At 31.1% G+C, this 25548-nt stretch overlaps 1 protein-coding gene across 2 annotated transcripts; it reads right to left on the minus strand.

Annotated features, from left to right (window-relative positions):
- Window positions 1-21915: 21915 nt before the first annotated feature.
- Window positions 21916-25548, minus strand: LOC108846936 (cysteine-rich receptor-like protein kinase 40). Of its 2 annotated transcripts, XM_018620118.2 has the most exons (7): window positions 24517-25548; window positions 24309-24431; window positions 24109-24242; window positions 23785-23992; window positions 22697-22934; window positions 22478-22616; window positions 21916-22397 (listed from the first exon to the last, which is right to left on the minus strand). In XM_018620118.2, exons 1-7 carry the CDS (start codon window positions 25349-25351, stop codon window positions 22116-22118), a joined length of 1959 nt encoding a protein of 652 aa, XP_018475620.1. In that variant the 5' UTR covers window positions 25352-25548; the 3' UTR covers window positions 21916-22115. The 2 variants fall into 2 exon arrangements, with proteins under 2 accessions (XP_018475620.1, XP_018475619.1); XM_018620117.2 differs by having other exon boundaries at window positions 24109-24431.

Here is a 25548-nt window from a genome sequence, read left to right on the forward strand (position 1 = left end):
CCAAACGAGTATATCTTAGAGAGAATTTCATAAATACCATAAGTTTATGATAAAAAGAATAAACTAACCCTCCAAAATAATTTATAAATGTTCAAGAATAATTTATAAAACATTTATAAAAGTATCAACCCAAACTTATGATGTTTTAAAAAATTTCTATATATCTTAATATTTTATATGGACGCCAAAATTTCAAAATTATTCGTGGATATCAAAAATTGAAACTTGAACGTGGTGCCAAACACAGTTTGATATATATATTTTTATAAGAGAAACTTTTTATGAATAGATATTTCTTACAACTTTTTTAAAAATTCAGTTTTCTAAAACGGTTTTCTTCAAAATGTGTATGATGCGATGGCTTGATTGTATATTAAAAAATTGAGGTAAGTGTTTTATTCACAGTTTGATTCGAAGCATTCAAAAGAGTTGAGCACGATTCCGGTATATTTTGTTTGTAAATGCAACTTTAAACATAACATTAAATTTAGTATTTTGAGGTCTGAGATCTTATGATCGAGTGACAAGGAGACAGGTTTGGAAAACCAACCCCTTCCACATTCGATCCATCTGATGTTCTAAGTTAAATCACATTATTTTAGACATCCATATGGATATGGATTTTCGCTTTCGGTCTATTTGAATAACCACAAAGAATCTATCCATAAAATGCATCTTCTTTGAGGATTGGACATTTCCATAGGTTCGAAGTATCTTTAAATTAATTAAAAATAACATTTAGCATTTTTAATATCATATTTTATTTTAACTATATTGATGCTAGGAGTTTTCAAGGCTCCTAATCAAATGATGTAGTATAAAAGATTGTCGAACCAATCCTAAGTGATTCTAATGCAAAGGGAATGCAAGTCTATACTTAATCTAAGTGCAACCAATTGAGTGAGGTGAAGTGAACTAAGAACTAGAGTAGAAATGCAATAAAGAAATGATCTTTGTTTCTCAATATGAAGCAAGAGGACTCATGGGATTAGGGAATTGACATTGGGTGATCAAGTTTCAATCTAAAGGTGGCAGCTTTTCAATCAATCTATCAACCTTAAGCCTAGACACAATCCTAAACAAACTCTATCTCTAGATGAATGTTCATTTGCTAAGGCAACTCAAGCATCAAATCTCTTTGGTTGAATGTTACAAAAGCAATCATGGAGAACAAGTCTACTAGCCATCTTAACACCTTTAACAACAAATCTCTTTGGCAAAGTATGTTAAAAGCTTAGGAGAGTTGGTTCAGGCATTTCATCAAACACCTTGTGGGTGGGAAATGCCTAAAGCTCAACTTTTGAGAGGCTAACTCAAAAGATGCATTGAGAATACTCTACTAGCAAGGAACAAGAGAGATCTATACTAAAACACCTTAGATCTAGCTTAATCACTCTTGGTCTCCCTAATCCATGAATCCAAAAGGAGTCTACTCACTAATCTTCATGATTAACCTTAAACCCATGGTTGATTTAAGAGAAATCATGTTGAGAAGCAAGTTTAATCCAACAATTACAAAGAAATGAGAAGAAAAGAGACTAAAGATTCAATCTTTCTTCAAGGTTTCAATGTGTTCTTAAGAGAAAACAAGATAATCCCATCATTAGGGTCTAAAGAGTATTTATAGTAGCCTAAAAACGAGCTGGGTCGACCCAACAAACCTGGGTTAACCCATGATAATTTGGGTAAAATTTGGTAAAAACAGATGTGAGTATTTTTTCTAAGTGTCACAGCTGGTTTTTGACGCGTCCAATAAGCCGCTGGAGGTGCAAAAAGCCGCTGTGACATCACAGCTGGTTTTTGACGCGTCGTCACTTGGCCACTGCGAGAAGTCGAAGTTGGGCAGGGAGGTGTGTTTTTCTCCAGCGGTTTGGTGAAACCGCTGCACCAAAAGCCGCTCCAACACTTAGAATTTTCAGCAGAACTTCTGCACCGGCTTCTCGTCATGACGCTAGGCCGCTGGGTGATGTGCATCGGCTTCCTGCAAGGTCAAAATGCCGCTGCCTGTCACATGAAGCCGCTGGGACACTTAGTCATCACGCCATGAACTCGAAAAACACCAATCTTGCCTCCAATCCACCTCCAATTGCTCCAAAGTCACCATTTGGCATCTCCATCACCTGATAAGAACAAATGCAATGCAATGCAAACTAAACAAGTCTAAATGCTATCCTAGATGATCAAAATGCATGATAAATGAATGGTAAAATCTATTAAAAACACAAGATATCATATATCACTAAATTTTTCACCAAAATAACATTATATAATTAATTTTTAATTAATAATTTAATTATTTAAATTGAAAGAGTATTGTTTGATTTTTAGTGTCGATTATTAAAGCCAAACCAGTATATTTTAGAGAGAATTTCATAAATATCATAAGTTTATAATAAAAGGAATAAACTAACCCTCCTAAATAATTTATAAATCTTTAAGAATAACTTATAAAACATTTATAAAAGTATCAACCCAACTTATCCCTAAATAATATAAACGTTTGATATATATATTTTTATAAGGGAAACTTTTTATGAATAGATATTTCTTACTAACTTTTTAAAAAATTCAGTTTTCTAAAACGGTTTTCTTCAAAATGTATGATGTGATGGCTTGATTAAATATTAAAAAATTGGTGTAAATGTGTAAAGTATAATAGAATATGAATATTATTGTGTTGTATTTAGTGAGATAATACAATATGCATATATATAACAGTAACATTAACATAATGTTCACACTAGATAATGCTAACTTTCTTAAACATGTAATGTAAATATGCTAAGAATATATTGAGATTAATTTGTTCCTCAAGTCTTACCTTTTAGTCTTAACGGTTTTCATGGATTTCACGGATTTCACAGATTTGGATCGTAAAATACATATCTTCCGGCCAAACATATCTCTAATAAAGTGCTTTATACACAGTTTGATTTGAAGCATTCAAAAGAGTTACGTGCGAATCCGGTATGTTTTGTTTGTAAGTGCAACTTTAAATATAACATCAAATTTAGTGTTATGAGGTCTGAGATCTTATGATTGAGTGACAAGGAGACGTGTATGGAAATCCAACCCCTTTCACATTCGATCCATCAGATGTTCTAAGCTAAGTCACATTGTTTCGAACATCCACATGAACATGGACTTTCGCTTTTTCGGTCCATCTGAATATCCACATAGAATCTATCCATAGGATGCATATTCTTTGAGAATTGAACATTTTCATAGGTTTTTAATATCCCCAAATTAATAAAAAAAACATTTTTTGTTTTAATATCATATTTTATTTTTAACTATATCACTAAAATTTTCAGCAAAATAACATTATATATTTAAGTTTTTAATTTAATAATTTAATTATTTTAATTGATAAATAGTTATTATTTCACATTTAGATTTTATGTTTGTTAGTTAAAGTTTTCTAGTTTTATGTTTTTGTAAATATATAATTTATAATCAAAATTTTATATTATTAAAATTATAATTAAAATATAAAAAAATATTTTATTTAGTGATATTATTCATTAATAAATTGAAATTTTAATTATTAGTTTCTGAAAATAAAATGAAAAGTAAAAAAATAAAATGATATATTTAACTTTAATTACAAACTAAAACCAATTAATAATATTTATTTAGCTCCATTACCAAATAAAACATAATAAATGTTTATTTAAAATATTTGATATGATGATCAAATTTGGTTGTATTGTTTTTGATGTCTTATTGGAAATGAAACTATATCAAATTTGATCTTTTTCGTGTCTTTTGAATTTGGCTTTAGTACTACTATTCTGACTTGCTGAATTTTATAGGACAAGTTTCATGAACCTACAAGAAAAAGGATATTATTGCGTTTTGTGAACATATCAAACTCGAATCTAACACATGGTTGGAATATGAGATTCTATGGAAGTTAGTATTGATGTTATATTTGGAGATCGCTATGATAGTATGTTAATCCTATTATCGTGAGTTCAAAACTTTGCTTAATGACTTCTCTTACATTCATCTATATATGCCTGTTGGAATGTTTGTGAATTCCATGATGCCCAATGCTCTGTGAATTCCATGATTCCAAATTCTTCTTTTTTTCTGTGAATTTCCAAATTCTTCTTTTTCTTTGCATTTTCTTACATATTTACATTTCTGCATAACTCTAGGGAAACAAAATGTCTCAGCCTTTTCGTTTTTCCTTTACTCCATTGGAAATCTCAAAGTTGGGGGCTTGACTTGATGAGTCCACTCAGATCTACTTGTCTATATTGTTCCGAAGTGGAAACAATGTTGATTGGAAGTGTTGAAATTTGGATGACACTTGCCACTTGCCACTTGCCACTTGCAACTTGGGAAATACAGACAACGAAATTAAAAGGATAGTTATCGTCAGTATTTGAAACCCGACTCGGATCCGCGGTTGAAATGGTAAACCCAGTAATTCGATATGTAATCCGGTTTGGACTTCAAAAAAAACTCGTTATTTAAAACATAATAAAACCCACAAAACCGCAAAATTTTGGAATCCGATTACTGGTTGAATCGATAGGGGATTCAATATATAATCCGAGTTAACTTAAATTGTTATATTTAAAGTATTGTAATATATATTCATGAATGATCAAATGAAAGATAGAGATATTTTGAATGTGATGCTTCAGTTTTGCTAAAGTTACCAAGAGAAGTTTTTAGTCAAAATAATTTTTCAAGTTAGTTGTAAATATAGTGGATTAATGTCTGTAAGATACAATTTTAAAAAATAATTAGATTTAGAAATCAATGATTCGTATTAGTCAATCACAATTTTCTTTGCAAAAAATATAATTGTTTGTTTATTTATTTTGTTTAATTTTGTTTTTTCAATGTTATTTAGAATCCTTTTGATGTTTTGAATTATTTTTAAAAATTTAAATGTTAATTCATTATTCATGTAAGAGATTTAAATAGTTATTAGTTTCAATTTTTATTTATTTATTACATATATAATTCCTAATTTTGTTACAATTATATAAATATAGAAAAACTAATTAAACTATTAACCCATGGTTTGTCCACAGTCTACCCAATAACATAATGACATAAGAAATAAGTCCGGTTCAGTATCATGTCGAGTTTAAAAACATTGGTTGTCACGTTTAAATCATACATTGCCAAATTGATGTGAAATTAGTTATTGGTTACTATTATTTTCTAAAATCTTATTTATTAATTGTATAAAAATTACGAAATATTTATGAAAATATATCAAAAATAAACTGAAGAATGAAATTAAATAAAACTAAAAAAATTAATGGGATTTTATGTTAATTAGAATTAAAAACAATCATGTTCAGATTCACATGAATTATTTTAATATGCTAATATACTTAGAAATTATAACTAAACTGATTTAAATTTGTTAGATTAAATCACATGTATAATTATGATGAAAATATACAATTTTAAGACTAATACTATACTAATTTGTATACTTACGAATATTTATATACATGTATGAGTTTATAAAATGTTATCGGTTATGTTTGGTAGTGTAACTCTTAATCCATTAATATCTTTTCATTTTCTAAAAGCAACATATATTAAATTTTATATAATTTAATAAAATATAGTGATAAATCTTAACAGGATCAAACTAAATATAATTCAAAATTGATCTGAGTTTAGCCTAAAATATAATTAAAAGAAACTGTAGTTTAATTTAGAAAAATATGTGCAATTCAATTTTCCAAAAATAAATAACTAAACCGTTTCAAATGACTACTTAAAATCATACATATAATTAAAATAAATATAATAATATTTTACACACGATATGTTTGTAAATATGTTTTATCCTTGCATGAATATTGGAGAATTACTTAGTGATCATCACAACTGTACGTTTTTAATGAAAAACACAATTATATTATTTTGAAGAGAAAAATAAAATTTAACAGTTTGGTTTGAAAACATGATTTATTATTTTCTTGTCGGCTGCTTGACTAGTCGCCTCCATTCGGAATTTTCCAAGTCGGCTGCTTGACTAGTTGAGTCCAGCGGATCCACTAACACTATAGTGGGGCAGCTGACCCCACAAAAATCACGTTATGTATTATTAATTAAGTTAGTGACTGCACCCAGTATATCACTTATAAACCCTCTCATTACTGTTTTTTTTTTTCACAGGAAGAGTACCATTTTATTTCAAAGAAACGTACAAGATACATAAACTGGCAGATGAACCAACAATCCCAAATACAAGAGTCCACATGAAGGCGGCAGCTAGAACCTATTCCGGAGTAACTTAAGGCAACAAAACAAACATACCAACTTAAAAACTTAACGACTCACCAAACTAAATAAACAAATTTAAATCCAAGTAGTGTTCAACGATCAGGAATTTTCGCTGCTGCCTATAACTCGCCACGCGACAATATCCACTTCTTACACCCAGTGCATCTCGACTTATCGTTGCTGCTCACGTCCGCCAAACGATAACGTCCACAGAACCAAACTCCACGACTTCATAACCCAACAGGAGGGAACTCTACTCGGTACACACAACCTTCGGATACCGATGCGACGCGTTCAGCACCCACTTACTCCTAGATATAAGTCCACACATACTCTCAACCAACACGAAGCTTTAACCCATGAACTACTCTCGATAGACTCACGGAATAATAAACAAACGGCCAACGACCATTGAGACACCACCATACGAAACAAATCTACTACTTAGCCTTACACAGAATTCAAGCTTTAATACTACCACGGGCCAAAGCTTAACACACGAAACCAAGGTGGCTTGAACCACCCCGATGCAAACCAGAGCCGCTAACGAATATCACCCAAAACACATAACAAGATAGCCTGAGTACATAAACCCAATACGAGAGGATGACAAAACAACTGGAAGGTAGCTGTCGACGAAGAGGATGAGTCCGCCATATACGACAAAAAACCCCACCCCTTTAGCTACTTACGTACTAATCCCATGCTTCCACAACCACACGACTACAGAAGGAACTGAGAACGCACCAACAGCAACCACTGCCACCCCCAGTGAACGGAAAACCCAATCCCTCACAGGCCGCAAAACAAGATCTGCCAGATTCGAAACCTAAAAACCGACTCGCCGTTCAACCCAACCATTGATGCCTTGTAGACCTACAAGAGGGGAATCCCAGATCGCCGGTTGTTACTCTCCCCGGAGAAGAGCTAGGGATCCGCCGCGAAACCAACCTCTAGGTTGTCAAACATATCGGAGTCGAGAGAGATGAGAGGAGCGGGAGCAAATATAAAAACAGGAGGGTGGAAAGGAGAAGCTTCCTGTTGCATCTGTGTGTCTTAAATCTCTGATGTACCAGTAAAATGCCCAGCACTCGTGGGTCGGACGTAGTCGAGATGTTAAAAGTTATATCTTGTGATCTAAAAGATACATTTGAAGTTGTTAAAGGATTCAGGTTATGGGATCCTGAGGCAAGGAAAAGGGTGTTTAGTCGAGATGTGGTCTTTGACGAGCAGTATATGGTGCAGCAGGCGATATCAGACCAAGTGCCTGTGACCATTGAGACTATCACGGATCTTGTTGTTACTCAGGAGGAGTCTGGTGGAGATAAACCAGATGAAGTTAGTGATGAGCGGCCTGTGGAAGTGGCACATAAAGAGGTTCAACGTGGAACAGAGGAGAGTTTGGTTTCTAGAAGACCAAAACGTGCAATAAAGGCTCCAGTCAGGTTCGGGTTTGAAGACATGGTCAACTATGCTCTTATGGTCGAGATGGATGATCCTACCACCTATCATGAAGCTATTAATAGCGATGAGAGGGAGGAATGGATTGGTTCTATGACGGAAGAGGCAGTAAGTCTGGATAAGAACGAGACTTGGGATCTTGTGGAGTTACCTGAAGGGAAGAGAGCAATTGGTTACAAGTGGATCTACAAGAAGAAGGAAGAGATGTCTGTGAACCTAAGAAGTTCAAGTCCATAGTAGTGGCAAAAGGGTACTCGCAAAAGAAAGGAATAGACTACGACGAGATATTCTCACCTGTAGTACGACACACTTCCATACGAGCTGTATTGGGTTTGGTAGCTGTCTGGGATCTGCATCTTAAGCAGATGGACGTGAAAACGGCCTTTCTTCATGAAGAGTTGGAGGAGGAAATATATATGAAGCAACCTGAAGGTTTGGTTAAACCTAGAGAAGAGCATCTGGTGTGTAGATTGAAGAAGTCTCTATACGTTTTGAAGCAGGCTCCAAGGCAGTGGTACAAACGGTTTGATTCATATATGATGAAGATAGGCTATCAAAGGTGCGAGTACGATTGCTGTGTGTATGTCAAGTCCCTTGACCATTCTCCCATATTCCTGCTGTTATATGTTGATGATATGCTCAGTGCTGCAAACGATATGGATGACATAAATCGTTTGAAAGGGTTACTGGGACAAGAGTTTGAGATGAAGGATCTTGGTGCTGAAAAGAAGATTCTTGGAATGCAGATTCGCAGGGATATAAGCTCTAAGAGATTATGGCTTTCTCAGAAGAGCTATATTGAGAAGGTGTTAGAACGTTTTGATATGTCTAATTCAAAACCAGTCTCTACACTATTGGCAAAGCACTTCATACTTACAGCAGAGCAAAGTCCAAAGTCTGCTGAAGAACTCAAGGATATGGTGGAGGTTCCTTATGCTAGCGCAGTTGGTTGTTTGATGTATGCAATGGTGTGTACAAGGCCGGATCTAGCACAAGCAGTTAGTCAAGTCAGTAAGTACATGACGAATCCTGGGAAGAGACATTGGGATGCTGTGAAGTGGATTCTAAGATACTTGCGAGGTACAAATGGCTATAGGCTTATGTTTGGTGGAGAAGTGCAGGATTCAGTTATTGGTTCGTGGATTCAGATTATGGTGGAGACGTTGATAATAGCAGGTCAACTACGGGGTATGTATTTACTCTTGCAGGAGTACCTATATGCTGGAGATCGGTACAACAAGGTATTGTAGCGATGTCAACCACTGAGGCTGAATACATGGAACTTGGAGAAGCAGCTAAGGAAGCAGTATGGGTACAAGGACTTGTATCCGAGATAGGTGTTGATCAAGAAGGTGTTCAGCTACACTGTGATAGTCAAAGTGCATTCTACTTGGCTAAGAGAATCAAGTGTATCATGGAAGGACGAAGCACATACGTATAAGGTTTCACAAGATAAGGGAGTTGGCAGCTTCTGGAGAAGTCTTATTGGAGAAGGTGCATACGTCGGAGAATCCAGCTGACATGTTGACCAAGCCTGTTACAACGGAGAAGTTCAAGCATTGCTTGGATCTGCTCCGTGTTTGCCAATGCTAAGAAGCAATGGAGGTTCCCCCCAGAAGATAGACGGGATAAGGAGTTTTGTAGAGATTTTTCGTCAAGGTGGTGTTTGTTGCATCTGTGTGTCTTAAATCTCTGATGTACCAGTAAAATGCCTAGCACTCGTGGGTCGGATGTAGTGCGGGGGCCGCAGGACTCCACGGTATGGTATGCATTTTCGGTTTAGGAAAATTACTATTTCTATTGGGAAAAGAAAATCGGGTTTTTTGAGGCTGTATAAATATGGGTCTAAGGGTTTGTAAATTATGATCACATCATTAATAAAAAACCCTAAACGGATATTTGCATCAATACGTTTTCTTCTCTATTCTTCTTCTAACATAACGACGGCTGTTCTCAACACTTCCAGTGACGACGGAGAAACCGACGTAGCAGAGAGAGATAACGCCTTATGAATCACTTTCTAGAGAAGATATTTCTTTTTTTCTCTATCTCCGTTTTTTTCTCTCATTTTTATTTAACTTTAAGTCTACCGCACGTTCTTTATTTCTTTTTGATTGGTTTAATACCTTTTTCTCTTTCTCTTTTAGTCTATCTAGGCCTAGAACGGATCCGGATATCTATGATATTTGAGGTACCTATATCTGTATCCATTGGATCCGTGATTTTAGTATTCGGATTTGGATTCGTGTCGTCCGGATATCCAGATTTTGGATATCTGTCTATATCATGATACCAGCGAATATCCGGATTCGGATTCGTAAAATAATTAAAAATATATATTTTTTATAATACAAAAAATCTAAAAATATTACATAAATTAAATATTTTAAAATTTTATGAATGTATTTTATGCATATAATATTATTAAAATTAAAATATAATATTATAAAACTAATTTTATGTATAAATATTAATAATCAACTATAATTTTTAATAAAAATTTAAATTTGATATATTATAAAATGGATTCAAATCCAGATATCAAGACCTAAAAATCTAGATATCTAGAACCAGATTCAACGGATCCGACATTTTACTATCCATATCTAGATCGAGACACCCCGAATATCTTATTTTTGAAGCGAATTTAGATCGGATTTTGGATCGGATCCAGATCTCGGATCGGATTCGGATATTAAGTTCCAGCCTTAAGTCTATCTCATTAATAATCTTTTCATGTCATTAAATACCACAGAAAGTTCCATAGTATATAGTTTTGTTCGTGATGGATGTGCATATTTAAATACTCCTTTTTCATGTGCAGTTTAAAGCTACTCGATATTTAATATCTTACGATATAAACAGCTATAAATATCATATATGATAAAATTGTTTATATTAGTAAATAGTTTAACTACTTTGTAATAAAAAAACAAACACAATTTAATTTGCTTACGTAAAATACTTAATTTAAAAACAGAAAATGTTATTTTGTTAAGAAGTTTCTATTATATTCATATTTAACTATAGTTAAATTTTCTGTTATGTTTTAGATTTTAAAAGATTGTCTATAGTTTTAACAATAAATTTAGCTAAAACTATAATATATGATATATAATTTTAATATTATAATTTTTTATTATTAATTAATATTATTATACTATATTGATATTATAAATGACCCCTGTAAAATAATTTTCTATATCTGCCGCTGGTTGACTCCATTTGAAAGGTCCAAGTTGGGGGCATGACTTTTTGAGTCCACTTCCTTGTCTATATTATTTGGAAGTGGTAACGACTTTAATTAGATTCACATTTTTTTTTTTTAATTGTAAATACAATTAACGAATTAGTTAGGAAGAGTTGAAAAAAAGAAGATGTAATAAAATATAACGATAGGTACGTTCTGTTTTATAATTTGTAACAGAAATGTCAAATTAATTAGAAACAACAACAGAGTAGTTAGATATAATTAGTTAAGAAAGTGAAAATCAATAAGAAACCGCTTGAAAATAGATAATTATTATTTTTACTGCAGTTTTAATAAAATAGATAGCCTTTTTTTTTGGTAAGTAAATAGATAGTCTTTTTAGTAATAGTATAGACTTTCGCTTTAGGCTGCTGTTTTAAGATGTTGGCCGTACAGATTTTGGCTGTCAAAACTGTTAGTATAATTTTAGTTATTAAAAAATCAAAATTAATAATCAAACTATAAAAATAGTAAATAATTTTTTAAATGTTTCGTTATAAATATAAAATTATGACAATAATAAAGAAAAACATATATGAAACCAAAAGTTATATAATATGGATATCAAAATAACAAGAAAAAATAAAAAACAATTAATTTATCAAATAAAATTTATAATAAAATTAATATAAACTAGAATAAGTATTTTAGTTATTGTGGAGGATGAGAAAAACTATTTTTACAATAAAATAAAAGAAAATTTTGATTTTTGCTTGTAAAGCCACGTAAAAGAGGCTTTGGGCATTTCTTTGAAAAAGAAGAAAAAGAAATAGATAATGGCTTTGAGAAATTTAGAACTCTTAAAATTAGAAAACCCCTAATTGGTGAAAAATAGACTTTAAGGACTTTAGAATTAAATCAAAGTCTCTAAAGCCAGATACCAATCGGAGCCCTAATCATGTATTATTGTTAAATTATTCAATTAAAATTCTCATTTACTGAGATGAAAATTCCATTTTTGACTGAAAACTAAAAAAATAAATAAATCTGATTGGGCCAACACTAGTTTCCTAGAACAGCCTAAGTTGAGCCTTAGTGGGTAATTTTTCTTTTTCAAAGCTTTTACTACAGGTGGGGAGTATCATATATCCGGAGAATTTTTCGGACTTGGTATTTTATCCGGCAGATCTATGATTTATCTTTATCTAGGTCCAGAGGTTTTAATATTCGAGTATCAGATATCTTTTTAAAAATTGTAATATTCGGTGAATATCTAAAATAAATAAAATAATATTAAAATATATTAAAATATTAACACTAATTTAAAAATAAAAAACATATATTCTTTTTAATTATATACTATTACAAAATATATATATACTATTATAACATGAAAATATAAATAAAATTAAATATATATATATAGATATTACTATTTTGAAATAATTATCAATAAAAATCACAGATCCGGATATTTAAAATAAAAAGTTAAGATATCCATATGGTTTTGACAAATCGAATACTTTACTATCAAGATCCGAATTCGTCCTCTCCGAACATCCAAATTTATGGAGCGGATCTGGATCAGATCTCGGATCGAATCTGAATCTTGGATAATAATTCCAGCCATAGCTTTTACCATTTAGCAATTTATATATGAAAGGAAACCACTATTTAAAATGATATCGACCATCAAATGTATATAAATAACTAATTTAAGGGCTTCTTTCAAATATGACCTAAAAGTCAAGTCAGACACAAAAATAATTCATGTTTTTTTGAAACTTTCTTTTTCTCTATTCACTTTAGATGTTCAAGTTATTCACAATAATGCCATTACTTTTTTTCTTTTTTTTTGAAAATGAGTTTCTTACCTTATCATCCTCATCTTCACCAAGTATTTACAATATTGCCATTTTCATCAATACACCAATCACCATGAAAAAACCATTTTGAAGCTTTTAATGCACCAAAGTTTCAATTTTTACTCTGCATATCTCATTACTTATGCACACAAATTACATTTCTTTCACTTTTTCTTTAAATTCATTCAAAAAAACTAGATTTTGATTCCAAGCTTTGTAAGGTTCATAAAGACATTGAAACTCATGATTCTTGGTCATTAGCGACTTTGTAGTGAAGTTTTGGATGTCTGGAGAAGCTAAGCAAGTCATCTCACAGGTTTAACGTATGAAATTTTTTTTCCCAGATCTGTTCACGAAGACTTTGGGAAAACTTTCAGAAGACTTCGCTAGATGAGCTCTCCACCAAGAAGATTTTCCTAGAAGTCTTCTAACTTTCCTTTGTTAATAAAAAAAACCTGAAAAATCCCACATAAGACTTCTCGAGAAATCTTCTCGAATAAACATGCTAGTTTTGCAATTGATCGAAATTTGTCATTAATGTGACTTTTTATAGAAGATTTCTATAGAAGTCTCGTCGGGAAAGACTTCTATTGAAGTCTCGTCGGGAAAGACTTCTATTGAAGTCTTCTGAAAGTTTTCCCAAAGTCCTTTCATAGTCTCAAGAAATCTGCATGGATTACTTTTGCAATTGAAGACTTCTCAAGTTGTCTTCTGAAGAGTAGACTTCTTAAGAAGTCTTCCTTCGTAAATTTTTATTAAACTTTAATTTTCTCCATACTTAAAATGAATTTTTAATATTTTCTTGTTAACTCATGTATATTATTCAATATCGGAGCTCATGGATTAAATTCATAACTTATTTGGTGATAGTTATGAGATTTCAAATATTCATGTTTTCTATTATTTTTAGCTAATCCGAGAAGACTTCTAGGGAAGTCTTCTCCGTTAGATTTTCAAGAGTGTTAAGTAACTTCAAGGTATGTTTTTTTTTTTAATTTTCAAAAGTGTTAAGTAACTTCCAGAATATCAAGTCATGTGGCTAAATGTATTTTTTAGATCTCAAGATATAATTTTTAACTTCCATGAGATTTAAAATTTCAACTTTCACTTAAAATTCAATTTTGATCTTTTTTGAATTTGACTAAGGTTTCTTGAGAAGTCTTCTCTCTTAGTTTTAACAAATTTGACTAAGTTTTTGTGTTGTTTTGTTTTGTTATGAGTGGATAGAATGGTTAAAAAAAAATTTAGTATGTTGTATCAGTAATTTTAATGATGTTAAGTACTTTTGGCAAAACATGAACATATTTACCATTCTTTTGATTAACGTTTCTTAAAGTTTACAAAAGAATTCACAACTAAAATAGTACACATACAAAACATAAAGAAGACCATAAACAAAATTATTACACAGCTAGATATTATTCTTCAACATAGATAAATTTGGACTCCACTTCATATCATCCATTTGTACCATTTTGGACAGAAGACTTTGGAAGATTTCGTAGGAAGTATTCTAGCATAAATACATTAGAAGATTTCCCAAGAAGTCTTCAGAGGGTCTTCCAAGAGTTGTCCCAGAAGTCTTCCAAAATCTGTCTCAGAACTGAAAAATCTGCATAATCAAAAACATTCAAATGACTTAAAAATAGAAAAAACTTCAAAATAAAATTTTAGATGATAAACAAACAGTCACATTAGGTTAGATCTATACCTTTTTAGAATCTAATATATAAAACAAACAAAATACATATCCAAAATTTATACCACTTTGGGCAGAAGACTTCGGAAGACTTCTAAGAAGGCTTCTGAGAAGTCTTCCGAGAGTCTTCCATGAGTATTTTAAAAACAAAATAAAATTCTGACTCAGATCTAAAAAATCTACATATTCAAAAGTATACAAATGGTTTCAAAACAGAGAAAACTTCAAAAAAAAATTATGCTTAGATAATAAACAAAACTGTCACATAAGGTTGGATTTATAACTTTTTTAGAATCTAATATATAAAACGCACAAAATACATATGCAAAATTCATACCACTTTGGACAAAGCATAAAATTCATTAGAAGGCTTACCAAAAAGTCTTCCGAGAATATTATGGGAAGTCTTTCAAAGTCTGTCTCAGATCCTAAAAAACCTGCACATTCAAAAACATTCAAGTGGCTTCAAAACATCTTAGAAAAACTTCAAAAATAAAAACTTGATGCTTACAAAATAAACAAAACAGTCACACTAGGTTGAATCTATAGCTTTTGAGAATCTAACATATAAAACACACATAAATGCATATCCAAAATTTATAAATTTACGTTTGAAAGAGTGAAAGATGAGAATCATGTAATGAAAAACTTGCAAAAAGAAGATAAATTCGCGAGAACACATAAGAAAAAAAAAAGAGAAATGAATATAAAGTTTGGTGTTTTGATGTTCAAAGAGATTAGAGAGAGGTTGGAGAGTTTTAGAGTGAGAAACATAACATTTTTGTTGCAGTCATTTGATAGAAAGAAAGAGAATGTGTAAATTTTCTTTATATATGGAGAAAACAATTCCAATTAGATTAAATACTTTCAATACAAAAGACTTCTTGGGAAGTCTTCTTGACCCTAAAATCAAATAAATAACTAAATAGCAAAAAAAAAACACTTCCTTAAACTTAAAAGAAACTTAGTAAATGTTTAAATCAAGTTATTAGATAGTCATCAAACACATATAGATCAAATTAAAAAAAAAAGATTTCGAAATCTAACCCTAAAAATACCACCAATAATGTAACATATGTTACCAAACCTTAAACCAAAGAATTCATGACTCAATCACTACAAGAAAATGGTCATATTGCAATAGTGATATATTATTGCTATATGGTAATATATCGTTGCAAATATAGAACTGCAACAAAAATGTGACAAATTTTAATTTCTTGCTGTTTGTATGTTGCAAATTCATGTTTGTTGCATATACGTAGCAAAATTAGCAACGAACTAAATTGTTGATAAATATGTCATATTTTTGCAACAATTTTTTGTAACAACTTTGTTGTATATTTACAACATTCTTTTGCAACATAAATAATGGCAAACTATTGCTACGTAAAATAATAGCAAACAACATTGCAAATTTGCAATTATTCTTTTTCCTTGCAATTTAGTTGTATTAACTGCAACTAGACACATAAAAAATTTGGTATAATTACAACGTATAGATGCAACTTAAAATTGACACAAAATTTGCTATAAAATATACATCGAAATTTGTTGCTATTTTCAATAGTTACGTTTAAATAATGTATCTGGTGCAAATATTTTGTGATGACTATTATTTTTGTTTAGCAAATAATTTTTTAATAATAGTTAGTATATTATCAATTGCATTGCGTTAATTAATATTGTAGTATTTTGTTAATATTAGATGTATTATTTACTTTTACAGTAAATATTTTTACAGTAAAAAAACAGATGACGTACTTTATTAAATATACTTTGATAATTAAAAAGTTCAAATGATACATTATTAGAGAAACATTAGCAATAATTTGAAAGCTACAGAAAACTAATAAAAACTTAGAAAAATAACTAAAGCAGCCAACTGAAACTTAGTTGTTGACACCCTTGGATAGAATAGTTGGACAAAGGATTGATATCATTTTCTCCAAGCCTTCAAGTTTGCTATAGCCCAGAAATATCTTATCGAATGATTGTTCTTGTTTCATTACTGATTAAAGAATCACCTTTGAACCTATAAACAAAAATAAAAATATAAGGTAAATAAATTATTAACGTGACGTTCTTATTATAACATATGTTTCTTTTTACAATAATGATCCATTCACTTTGGAAGAATCGAGATTACCTTAGACATTCAATAGTTGGGTTGCTCCTTGGTCATGACCCTCGTTTGCCATGTGATTCATTTGGAAAAACAATACGAGATCAAATTAACACTTAAAAGAAAATAAATAAAGGATAAGTAAAGCACACAAAAACAAAACTACAGGAGATGAGTTTCTTTCAAGGACTCTTTCAAAGAACTACGTGCAGAAGTGAATGAATTATTGAAACACTGTATAAGCTGTATATATAATTAATGAGAACAATAAAATCTAAACTGCTCGATATTGGATAGATATCCATATCTTTTTGTTTAATATTTTCTAAACAAACTAAAACAAAAATGATATTCTAGTAGTTGCAACCCCTCCCGCAATTTCTAGAATAAAAAATATTAGTTCAATAGTTTGTAAAAGGCATCTAAATGAGTGTATTAAGAATATTGAAAATATGATTTACGGGTATGCGTATGCGAGAGGATTCTTTGACTTTCAAAAATGAACGAATCTAATGAATAAATGGCACTTCATGCTTTGCTTCATGTTTAGTTAGGAACACGTGAACTTAACATTTAGGCTTATCAATGGTGATAAAGGAGAAAAAGAAAAGAAGAGATAAATGTAAATGTAATTACGTTTTTAGTATATTTACTTTATAGTCATCTTAGAAAGAATATGTAAATGATTTTTAGTCTAATTTCCTATTATTTTGAATAGGAATAAGTAAACTATACCGTATTGGACCAATACAAAATGAAGTTCATGACATAAAACCGTTAACAAATTCTCAAGAATCTTAAATTTTGAAAATATAGTATACATATTTAAATATACAATATAATATATATTGTATATTTCTTGTACTTAATACACAGAAACTATTTAGTCTATAAAAAGTATAATTACTGTCACATTTTTGCCACGTATAATTACTATTTTTTCTTTTGCAAATTAGCAATAATTTAAAAGTGTTGAATGCTTCTTACAAAATTAGCAATATATTTGTTTTTGTTGCAAAAGGTTGTAATTTAGTAATGAAAACATGCAACATCTATTATGGTTGTGAATTTGCAATAACTTTGTAATGAAACTGCAACAAACATTCATTATTGCAAAAATATTGCAATAATCATTGTAAATTATTAACGAAAATAGATATTGCAATTTTTTTGTTGCAATATGACTATTTTTTTGTAGTGAATCTTTATTCACCCAATTATCATGAAAATATTTCTGTTTAAGTAAAACTAGATCTTCATCATTTATAAATGTTTATGGATACATGATTTCAATTTCCCCCTTTCAATTTTTAATTAGATTTATTAATTACTCTTAAGATTTAAAGCAGGAGAAGACTTCTCCTGGCAGACATCCGAAATACTTCTGGAAGATTTCGATTTAGTTGGAAACCTAAATCTCTCTAAAATTTAGGTAGGAATCCTTAATTCTACTAAAATTTTGGTGGAATTCTACTAAAATTTTGGTGGATTTCGATTTAGTTGGGAAGTCTTCTATGAGTCTTCCAGATCTTATTATCAAATAACTAAGAAGAAAACACTTTCTTAAACTTAAAAGATACTTAAAAAAGTTTAAGTCAGTTATTAGATAATCATTAAACTTATATAGGTCTAAAAACAACTAAAAGACGAGAAGATTTCAAAATCTATCCCTAAAAATACGAACAATACTACAACATATGTTACCATACCCTAAACCAAAGACTATCATGACTCAATCTACATTAATTCATCTATGTTAAAAATAATTCAATTTTAGTAAAACTAAATTCTAATCTTTTAGAAATGTTTATTAATACATGATTTTGATTGTTTTCCTTTGAAAATATTTTTTTGTAAAATTTATTTAGGCGGAAGACTTCCGGAAAACTTATGGAAGACATTGATTTAGGCGGAAAACCTAAATTCTTCCAAAATTTAGGCGGGATGTGTCAGAAGATTTTTTTTGAAGTCTTATATGGGTCTTCTAGACCCTAAAAATCAAATAACTATGCAAAAATAAAACTTTTAAAATTTAATAGAAACTTAGAAATTGTTTAAATCAAATTATTAAATAGTTACTAAAGATACCAACAATATTATAACATATGTTACTAAACCCTAATTAATTACTCATGAATCAATCTATATTCACTCATCTATGTTAGAAAATAATTCAATTTAGATAAACTAAATTTACATCATTGAGAAATGTTTATTATTACACGGTTTTTATTTTTTTACCCATCAAAATATTTTTTATAAACTTTTTAAATATTTTTAAGATATACTGAAAGAAAAGACTTATATAGAAGTTTTCCTAGAGAAGACGTTTTTGTAAATTTTCTCTAACGAAAGGTTATAATGGTAAAATTGAATACAGATTTTTTGTTTGTTCATAAGGAGTTGTTGTAATTTCACTAAGCTTTTAAGTTACTTTTGCATTTGATTGAATTTGGGCATATTTTTGTATTTAAAATCAAATTTTAAGTCATTTGGCAAATCATCCCCCCCATTAAATTTTACACCGGCTCAAATAATGAGTATGCATGCTTTTATAGAAATGTGTTTGTATTAGTTGGTAGGCTGGGTCATAATTTAGGTTTTTACGATTGCAAGTTTTTCTTTCAAATATTTACAAATTTTAGATTAATAAGAGACAATTACAGAATGAATTATTTTTGGACTAATAAATATGAGGCGGTTTAAAGGAGAAAACAGCCAATAATATCCAACTTATAAAAAAAAAATAAAAAAATTTCAACTTCTATTTAGCTATTTTGATCGCTATTTTTTTTTTTGCGAACTGCAGTAATAGAAGGGACCTTATGGGTTGAGGCACAGGAACCGATTACCCAGCACAGCCAGGAGCTGTTACAACGTCTCTGGGTTTACGTAGTCTCGGATGCGCTAGAATCTGTTATGTTGATGGTGCGTGGTGAGAACAAAATAAAAAGATGAGTCAAGGATGGTTCTGTTGAACCTTTGATTCAAATGAGAAGATTCTGGGTGCGATCAATCTCCGAAGAAGCTTTTCACCTTTATATGCTGAATGTGAAGCATTGATTTGGGTTATGGAGTGCATGAAGACCTTACAGTTCTCGGATGTAGTTTTTGCAACAGACTACTCTCAATTGGTGAAGATGGTGTCGACATCTGGAGACTGGTCAGGTTTTACTACACATTTGGAGGAATTTTACTGCAATAAGACTTTCTTCCCTAAGTTCTCGATCGTACATATTCCAAGGACATAAAATATTATGGCGGACAAACTTGCACGGGATACGAAGAGTTCTCTTTCAGTTATGGTTTATGTCGATTTTTCCCCACCGCCTTGGCTTACTGATCCGATAGGAAACTCTTAGTTTATTTATTGTTGTCAAAACAATAGCTAAATTTTTTAAATTGTCTATATTAAACTTCAATCCTAACTGTTTTTTGTGTGTATCTATAACAGGCTGACATCTTAGTCAACAAAAGTTTAAGTTTTTTCTTAACGTCCGGTGAATTATGATATTACAACGATGATACATCATGTAGAGATTAAAATAGTTTTAATTACATTTTATTTTTAAAAATCATAGTTTTAACAATTTATTTCTATAAAACCCAGAAAAAAATATGAATTTTTATTTACTTCTTCAGATCAGATATTGGATCCACTATTATAACAAATATTAATAAAACAAAAATTTTGAAGTGTCTGACTACTTATCATGTTATGAGACATCAACAAGTGCTATTTTGCGCATGTAATTATTTTTTTGTCAAGTCACCTGTAACTAATCATATTTATCTTTATAATGAATTTTTTCTAAAGCCATATAAAACGAAACAAAAATACGTGAAATGAAAAATAAAAGAATACAATTAACTTAACTTAGGGGCTGTTATTGGTTTATGATTGAAAAAGAGTTTTGATGATTTTAAAAATTAAATAGTAGACTAAATTAAAAATGATTTTAATTGTTTATCAAAAAGTTTTGTAGATTATCACAGAATCTGTTAAAGATATTGCTAACTGCTGCAAAGTATCAAAATATTGTATAGTGTCGTGATTGTAGTTATCTTTATCATTTCCCATTGACTATTCATTTTTATAATTTATCTGGTTAATTTTTTTTTCATTTTCAAAACTTGCAGTCTCTCTTTAAAGTAAAAATTGCAGTCTTGCATGCGCAAACTTGCATCGATATTTGTTCTTTGTATTACTACTGTTATTGGGTGATTCTCATATTCTTGCTAAATTTTGGAATTTACCCTTTTATCTGAATCTGTGTTGAATCTGTGTTCATGGAAGGAGATAATAATCATTTGATAGTAGCGACGACAGCTTTGCAAAATTGGAGATAGAAAAAAAAAAGGATAAATGAATATTTTCTTTTATTATAAAAGACTTTGAGAATACTGATCAAGATGCAATACGTTGATTAATAAGATTTTGTGAACAAATCACGTGTAATAGTTAACTAATAACAGCAGACTTTAAAAGTATGTCACAGTCTGTTATTTTAAAAAAAAATCGAATAACACAACACTTTTAGTGATTTTGACATTTTGTAAAATGATGAAACGAATAATTCTAGACTTTTGAAAACTTGCAAGTATTGTTGTAAAATCCTAAACCAATAACATCAGATTTTAATATACTCTTGAGGAGTTTTTATTTAATAACACCAGAATCATAATGAAACTTAAATCTTTGAAAGTTTTTATAAATACTCTATCCAATAACAGCCCCTTAGTGATTTTCTTAGGGAATTTCCTACTCGAAGAAGTAACTAAATAATACAATTATATTTTCTGTTACAAAGAGAAAACCCGTTAAAATTAGATTTTTCTGAACAAAACAAAAACCATGAACTTTTGTTTAAGCCATTTTAGTTAACTTTTGAAAATTTGCTATTTTAAATTTTAAGTTATGTTGGTTGGAAAAAAAATTAAGTTATGTTGGCCAAGCCGTTTTAGATACACGAAAAGTCAACCGTTAAATCGATTAATTTAATATTGACTTCTCAAATATATAAAACGCTTTGATCAACAAAAGTTGAGGTTTAAAATGAATTGAAGACTGAAATAGCTTAACTGAAGTTGAAAGTTATCTTGGCTTTTGTGTAAGTTAATGAATTTTTTTGGCTGTTTTCTCCAGTTTAAAGTGACAAATTAACTCATTTTAACAAGAAAAAGATGCGCAAAATCTAAAAGCCATTGAGAGGCAGATTGATCCAACACAGGACTTTAATTACCGATCTTGAAAGGGCATGTTAAAATTCATGGAGATTACAATAAGAAATTGCAAATCAAATAAGTATAAATAATACTATCATTTATATTGATATTCCCTGTAGAAAAGTAAAAAAAAAAGTACACACATATATATATTCTTGTAGAGGTGTCTAGAGCTTAGGATTGCGTGTGTTTATTCATACTTATAATACTCTCTTTCTCAATCCATCATGTAGAATATTTGACACCTTGAAAACAACATATAGATTAACAATTTATAGCTCAACGAGAACTCAACTCCGAGAAGACAATGCTCATGGACATTGTACCATCTTCAGATTGGGAATAACTTTCTGTGAAAGCAGGAGCCTTAGGTGATGGAATGGTGATGGTCTCACTGCCAAGCCAAACCATTACAGAGCTCATGGTTGGTCTCTTTGTTGCATCCTCTTGAACACACAACAAACCAGTCTGGATCAACTTAATGATCTGGACACTTGGATTTTCTACCAATAGAGGATCTATTATAATCTCAGGCTTTCCTTCAGACCACCTCTTCCATGCCTGAACCAAAAGAAAAGTTATATTCTTAATTTCAACATTAGATTGAAGATACGTGAAGACTGATATGCGAAGAAACTTACAAAAGCTGCAATTCCTTCTCCTTCAAAGCTATTATTTCGTTGACCACTAATCATCTCTAGAAGCACAACACCGAAGCTATATACATCAGATTTAGCTGAGATTTGGCCATGATTCAGGTATTCAGGAGACATATATCCACTGTATATATGCAACTACTAACGTTAGTTTTGATGGTGAACATATTATTATGTCTTCAAAATTGATTGATATGCTTTTACCGGGTTCCAGCTATTCGTTTTGTTTCAGCTCGAGTCTCATCGGTGTCAAACAACCTCGCTGTCCCAAAATCTGCAACTTTTGGGTTCATCTCTGCATCTAGAAGGATGTTGCTTGCCTTCAAGTCTCGGTGAATAATCTTCAGCTGAGAATCTTCATGGAGGTAAACAAGACCTCGAGCAATGCCTTCAATAATTTTAAACCTCACTTCCCATGTAAGAAGCAAACGCTTCTTCTCATCTACAGATTTGAAAGAAACATTATTATTGTTAATAGTTTCTAAAAACTAAATGAAGCGAACGCTTCTTCTCATCTACAGATTTGAAAGAAACATTATTATTGTTAATAGTTTCTGAAAACTAAATGAAGTTGTCTTATCCAAAAACTTTTCGGGGAATTTTCAAAAATACCACTTTTAAGATATCATTATTCATCTTTACCACCACTAAAGACACATTTTCAAAAATACTTTATTTATTATAATGGTAAAGACTCTTATATTTTTGTTTTTATATGCTTTTCAAAATTGTAATCCCAAATTCTAAATCCTAAACTTCTAATTCTAAACCCTAAACCCAAAATCTTCAACTCTAAACCCTAAACCCTAAACTATATACCCTAAATTCAATATCCTAAACCCTAAACCCTAAAATCTAAACTATAAACCCTAAATCCTCAACTCTAAACCTTAAATCCTCAACTCTAAACCCTAAACTATATACCTTAAACTCTAAAACATCAAATCTAAACCCTAAATCCTAAACCTTCAAATCTAAACCCTTCATTAAAAGTAGTGGTAAAAATGGTTAGTGTAAACATGAAAAGTGGTACTATGAAAATGGTATTTTTGGCAATTTCTCAAACTTTTCTACAATCCAATAAATAAATATATCTTGTCTTAAAATTATATTATAGTTTTATATAATTATAATATATCATATTTCTTTCTATAATTCATTTACTATTTTTACTATTAGATAAGTATTTTCCAAAACATATAGTTTTCTGTATTTTATATTAATTATATAAATTAATATATCTATAATGTTTCATAAATATCTGGTCCGGCTCAGGTCTTTCCTAATCTTACCGAAGATAAATCGGTCAAGGCTTGAGTGGGGTACAAACTCATAGACAAGAATCTCCTCATCTCCTTCGTTACAGAAACCAAGAAGCTTAACCAGATTCTTATGCTGGAGTCTCGTCAAGAGTGAAACCTCATTCTTAAACTCTATACCTCCTTCTGAACCTCTGGCTAATCTCTTCACCGCTATCTCTTTCCCGTTAAGTAGTTTCCCCTGATATCCGGTACGTTCCCAAGATTTGTTATTCATCCAAGACTAAACAAGATCTCAATAATATAACTAGGAAAAAGTGTTATTATTAAGTTACAAAGAAAAAAATGTTATATTACCTTATAGACCGTACCAAATCCACCTTGGCCAAGCTTATTTTCAGGCGAAAAGTCATTCGTTGCCGATAAGATCATACCAAGATCATACCGTAACATAAATTGACCATCTGAATCAGAGTATTCTGCTCCACCAACTAAAATAAAAATAAATAAGTCACCAGAAAAAAGTTTGACTGAAGCAAGAAACAATGTGCACTTACCATTTTTTCCGTTGTTTATTTTTCTCCTCCGAGCATTGACTTTGTAAAAACCAATGAATACCAAAACATTAATGAAAGTAAGAACCACAATTATCGTGATAATTACCCATAGCATGCTTCTTCCTGAAAATTTTAAACCCTTGTTAGTCGGAGAACCTCTTTATTATAGTCACAAAATTTTAGCAATGCCAAGACTCATTTGTTTTACCTTTCTTATGTGGTATAGAGCTCTCCTTTTCCTGAGGCGGAGGTCGAGGAAGTGCAGGAACTCTTGTGACATTAAGAAAAGCACCATGGAAAGTATATAGATCCCATCTGAAATAACAGCTTGGAAAAGTAGCCATGCCCCCTGTTCTTCCCCGAAACTGTTCTCTAAAGTATTTCAGACAAGCTTCCAAACATTGCTTGCAGTCTTGGGAAGTTATGTCAGGTGTGCATTGCATCAGCATGTAAACATTCGGAAACGCTGTGAACTCGGCGTATGAGGCACTATAGTACTTCTGTGCCGAGGAAGTATTAGCTTTTGTGGCAGCCTCGAGGGTCCTATTAACCGTTGATTCCCATTGTAGCATGAAAAGGGTCATGTTTATCAATGGCCCGATATGGTCTGGACTCATCCCTATTTTAGGAGGACTAGTCTCGAGGTTCCCAAAAGAGCGGTTTGAGGAACGTACGAGACAAGAAACAAGCTCTTCTTCGTCACCGCCCCAAACGAAAGAGTCCATGATGTTTGGACAATCCCTTTCTGTTTCCTGGGCCAATTTTTCCACACAATTGGAACAAGCGTTTGGCTTGAAGCCTCTTGCGCAGAGGCCAAGAGCGTAAACTCTGTTGGGATACTGGCCGAGTGAAGCGTTGTAGAATCCGCCGTTAGTGAGGACTTTATTAGTAAGATTAGAGAAGAGATCTTTGCGATTCTGAGCGTAGCTGTTGTTGCCGGCTAGGCTTCCGTAACACTCGGCGGCATTAACAACTTCGAGGTTTTGAAGGACAAAAAGAAGAGAAGAAGAGAGGATTATCATCAAAGCTGGGAGTTTCCCCATACTTTTTTAATGTAAGATAGCAAATGTTTTATTTTCTTGTACTTCTTCGAGGACTAACATTGTTATATTTATAGGGCTCTTTCTTTATTGAGAAATGTCTTCAAATAGTATTTACTGAGATTTAAAAAAAAAATTTGATAACACTATTTTTAAGTATGATAAACTCCAGAAAATGTGATATTTTGGAGATACCCGTA

This window comes from Raphanus sativus, chromosome 3, assembly GCF_000801105.2.
Source record: "Raphanus sativus cultivar WK10039 chromosome 3, ASM80110v3, whole genome shotgun sequence".
NCBI lineage: Eukaryota > Viridiplantae > Streptophyta > Magnoliopsida > Brassicales > Brassicaceae > Raphanus > Raphanus sativus.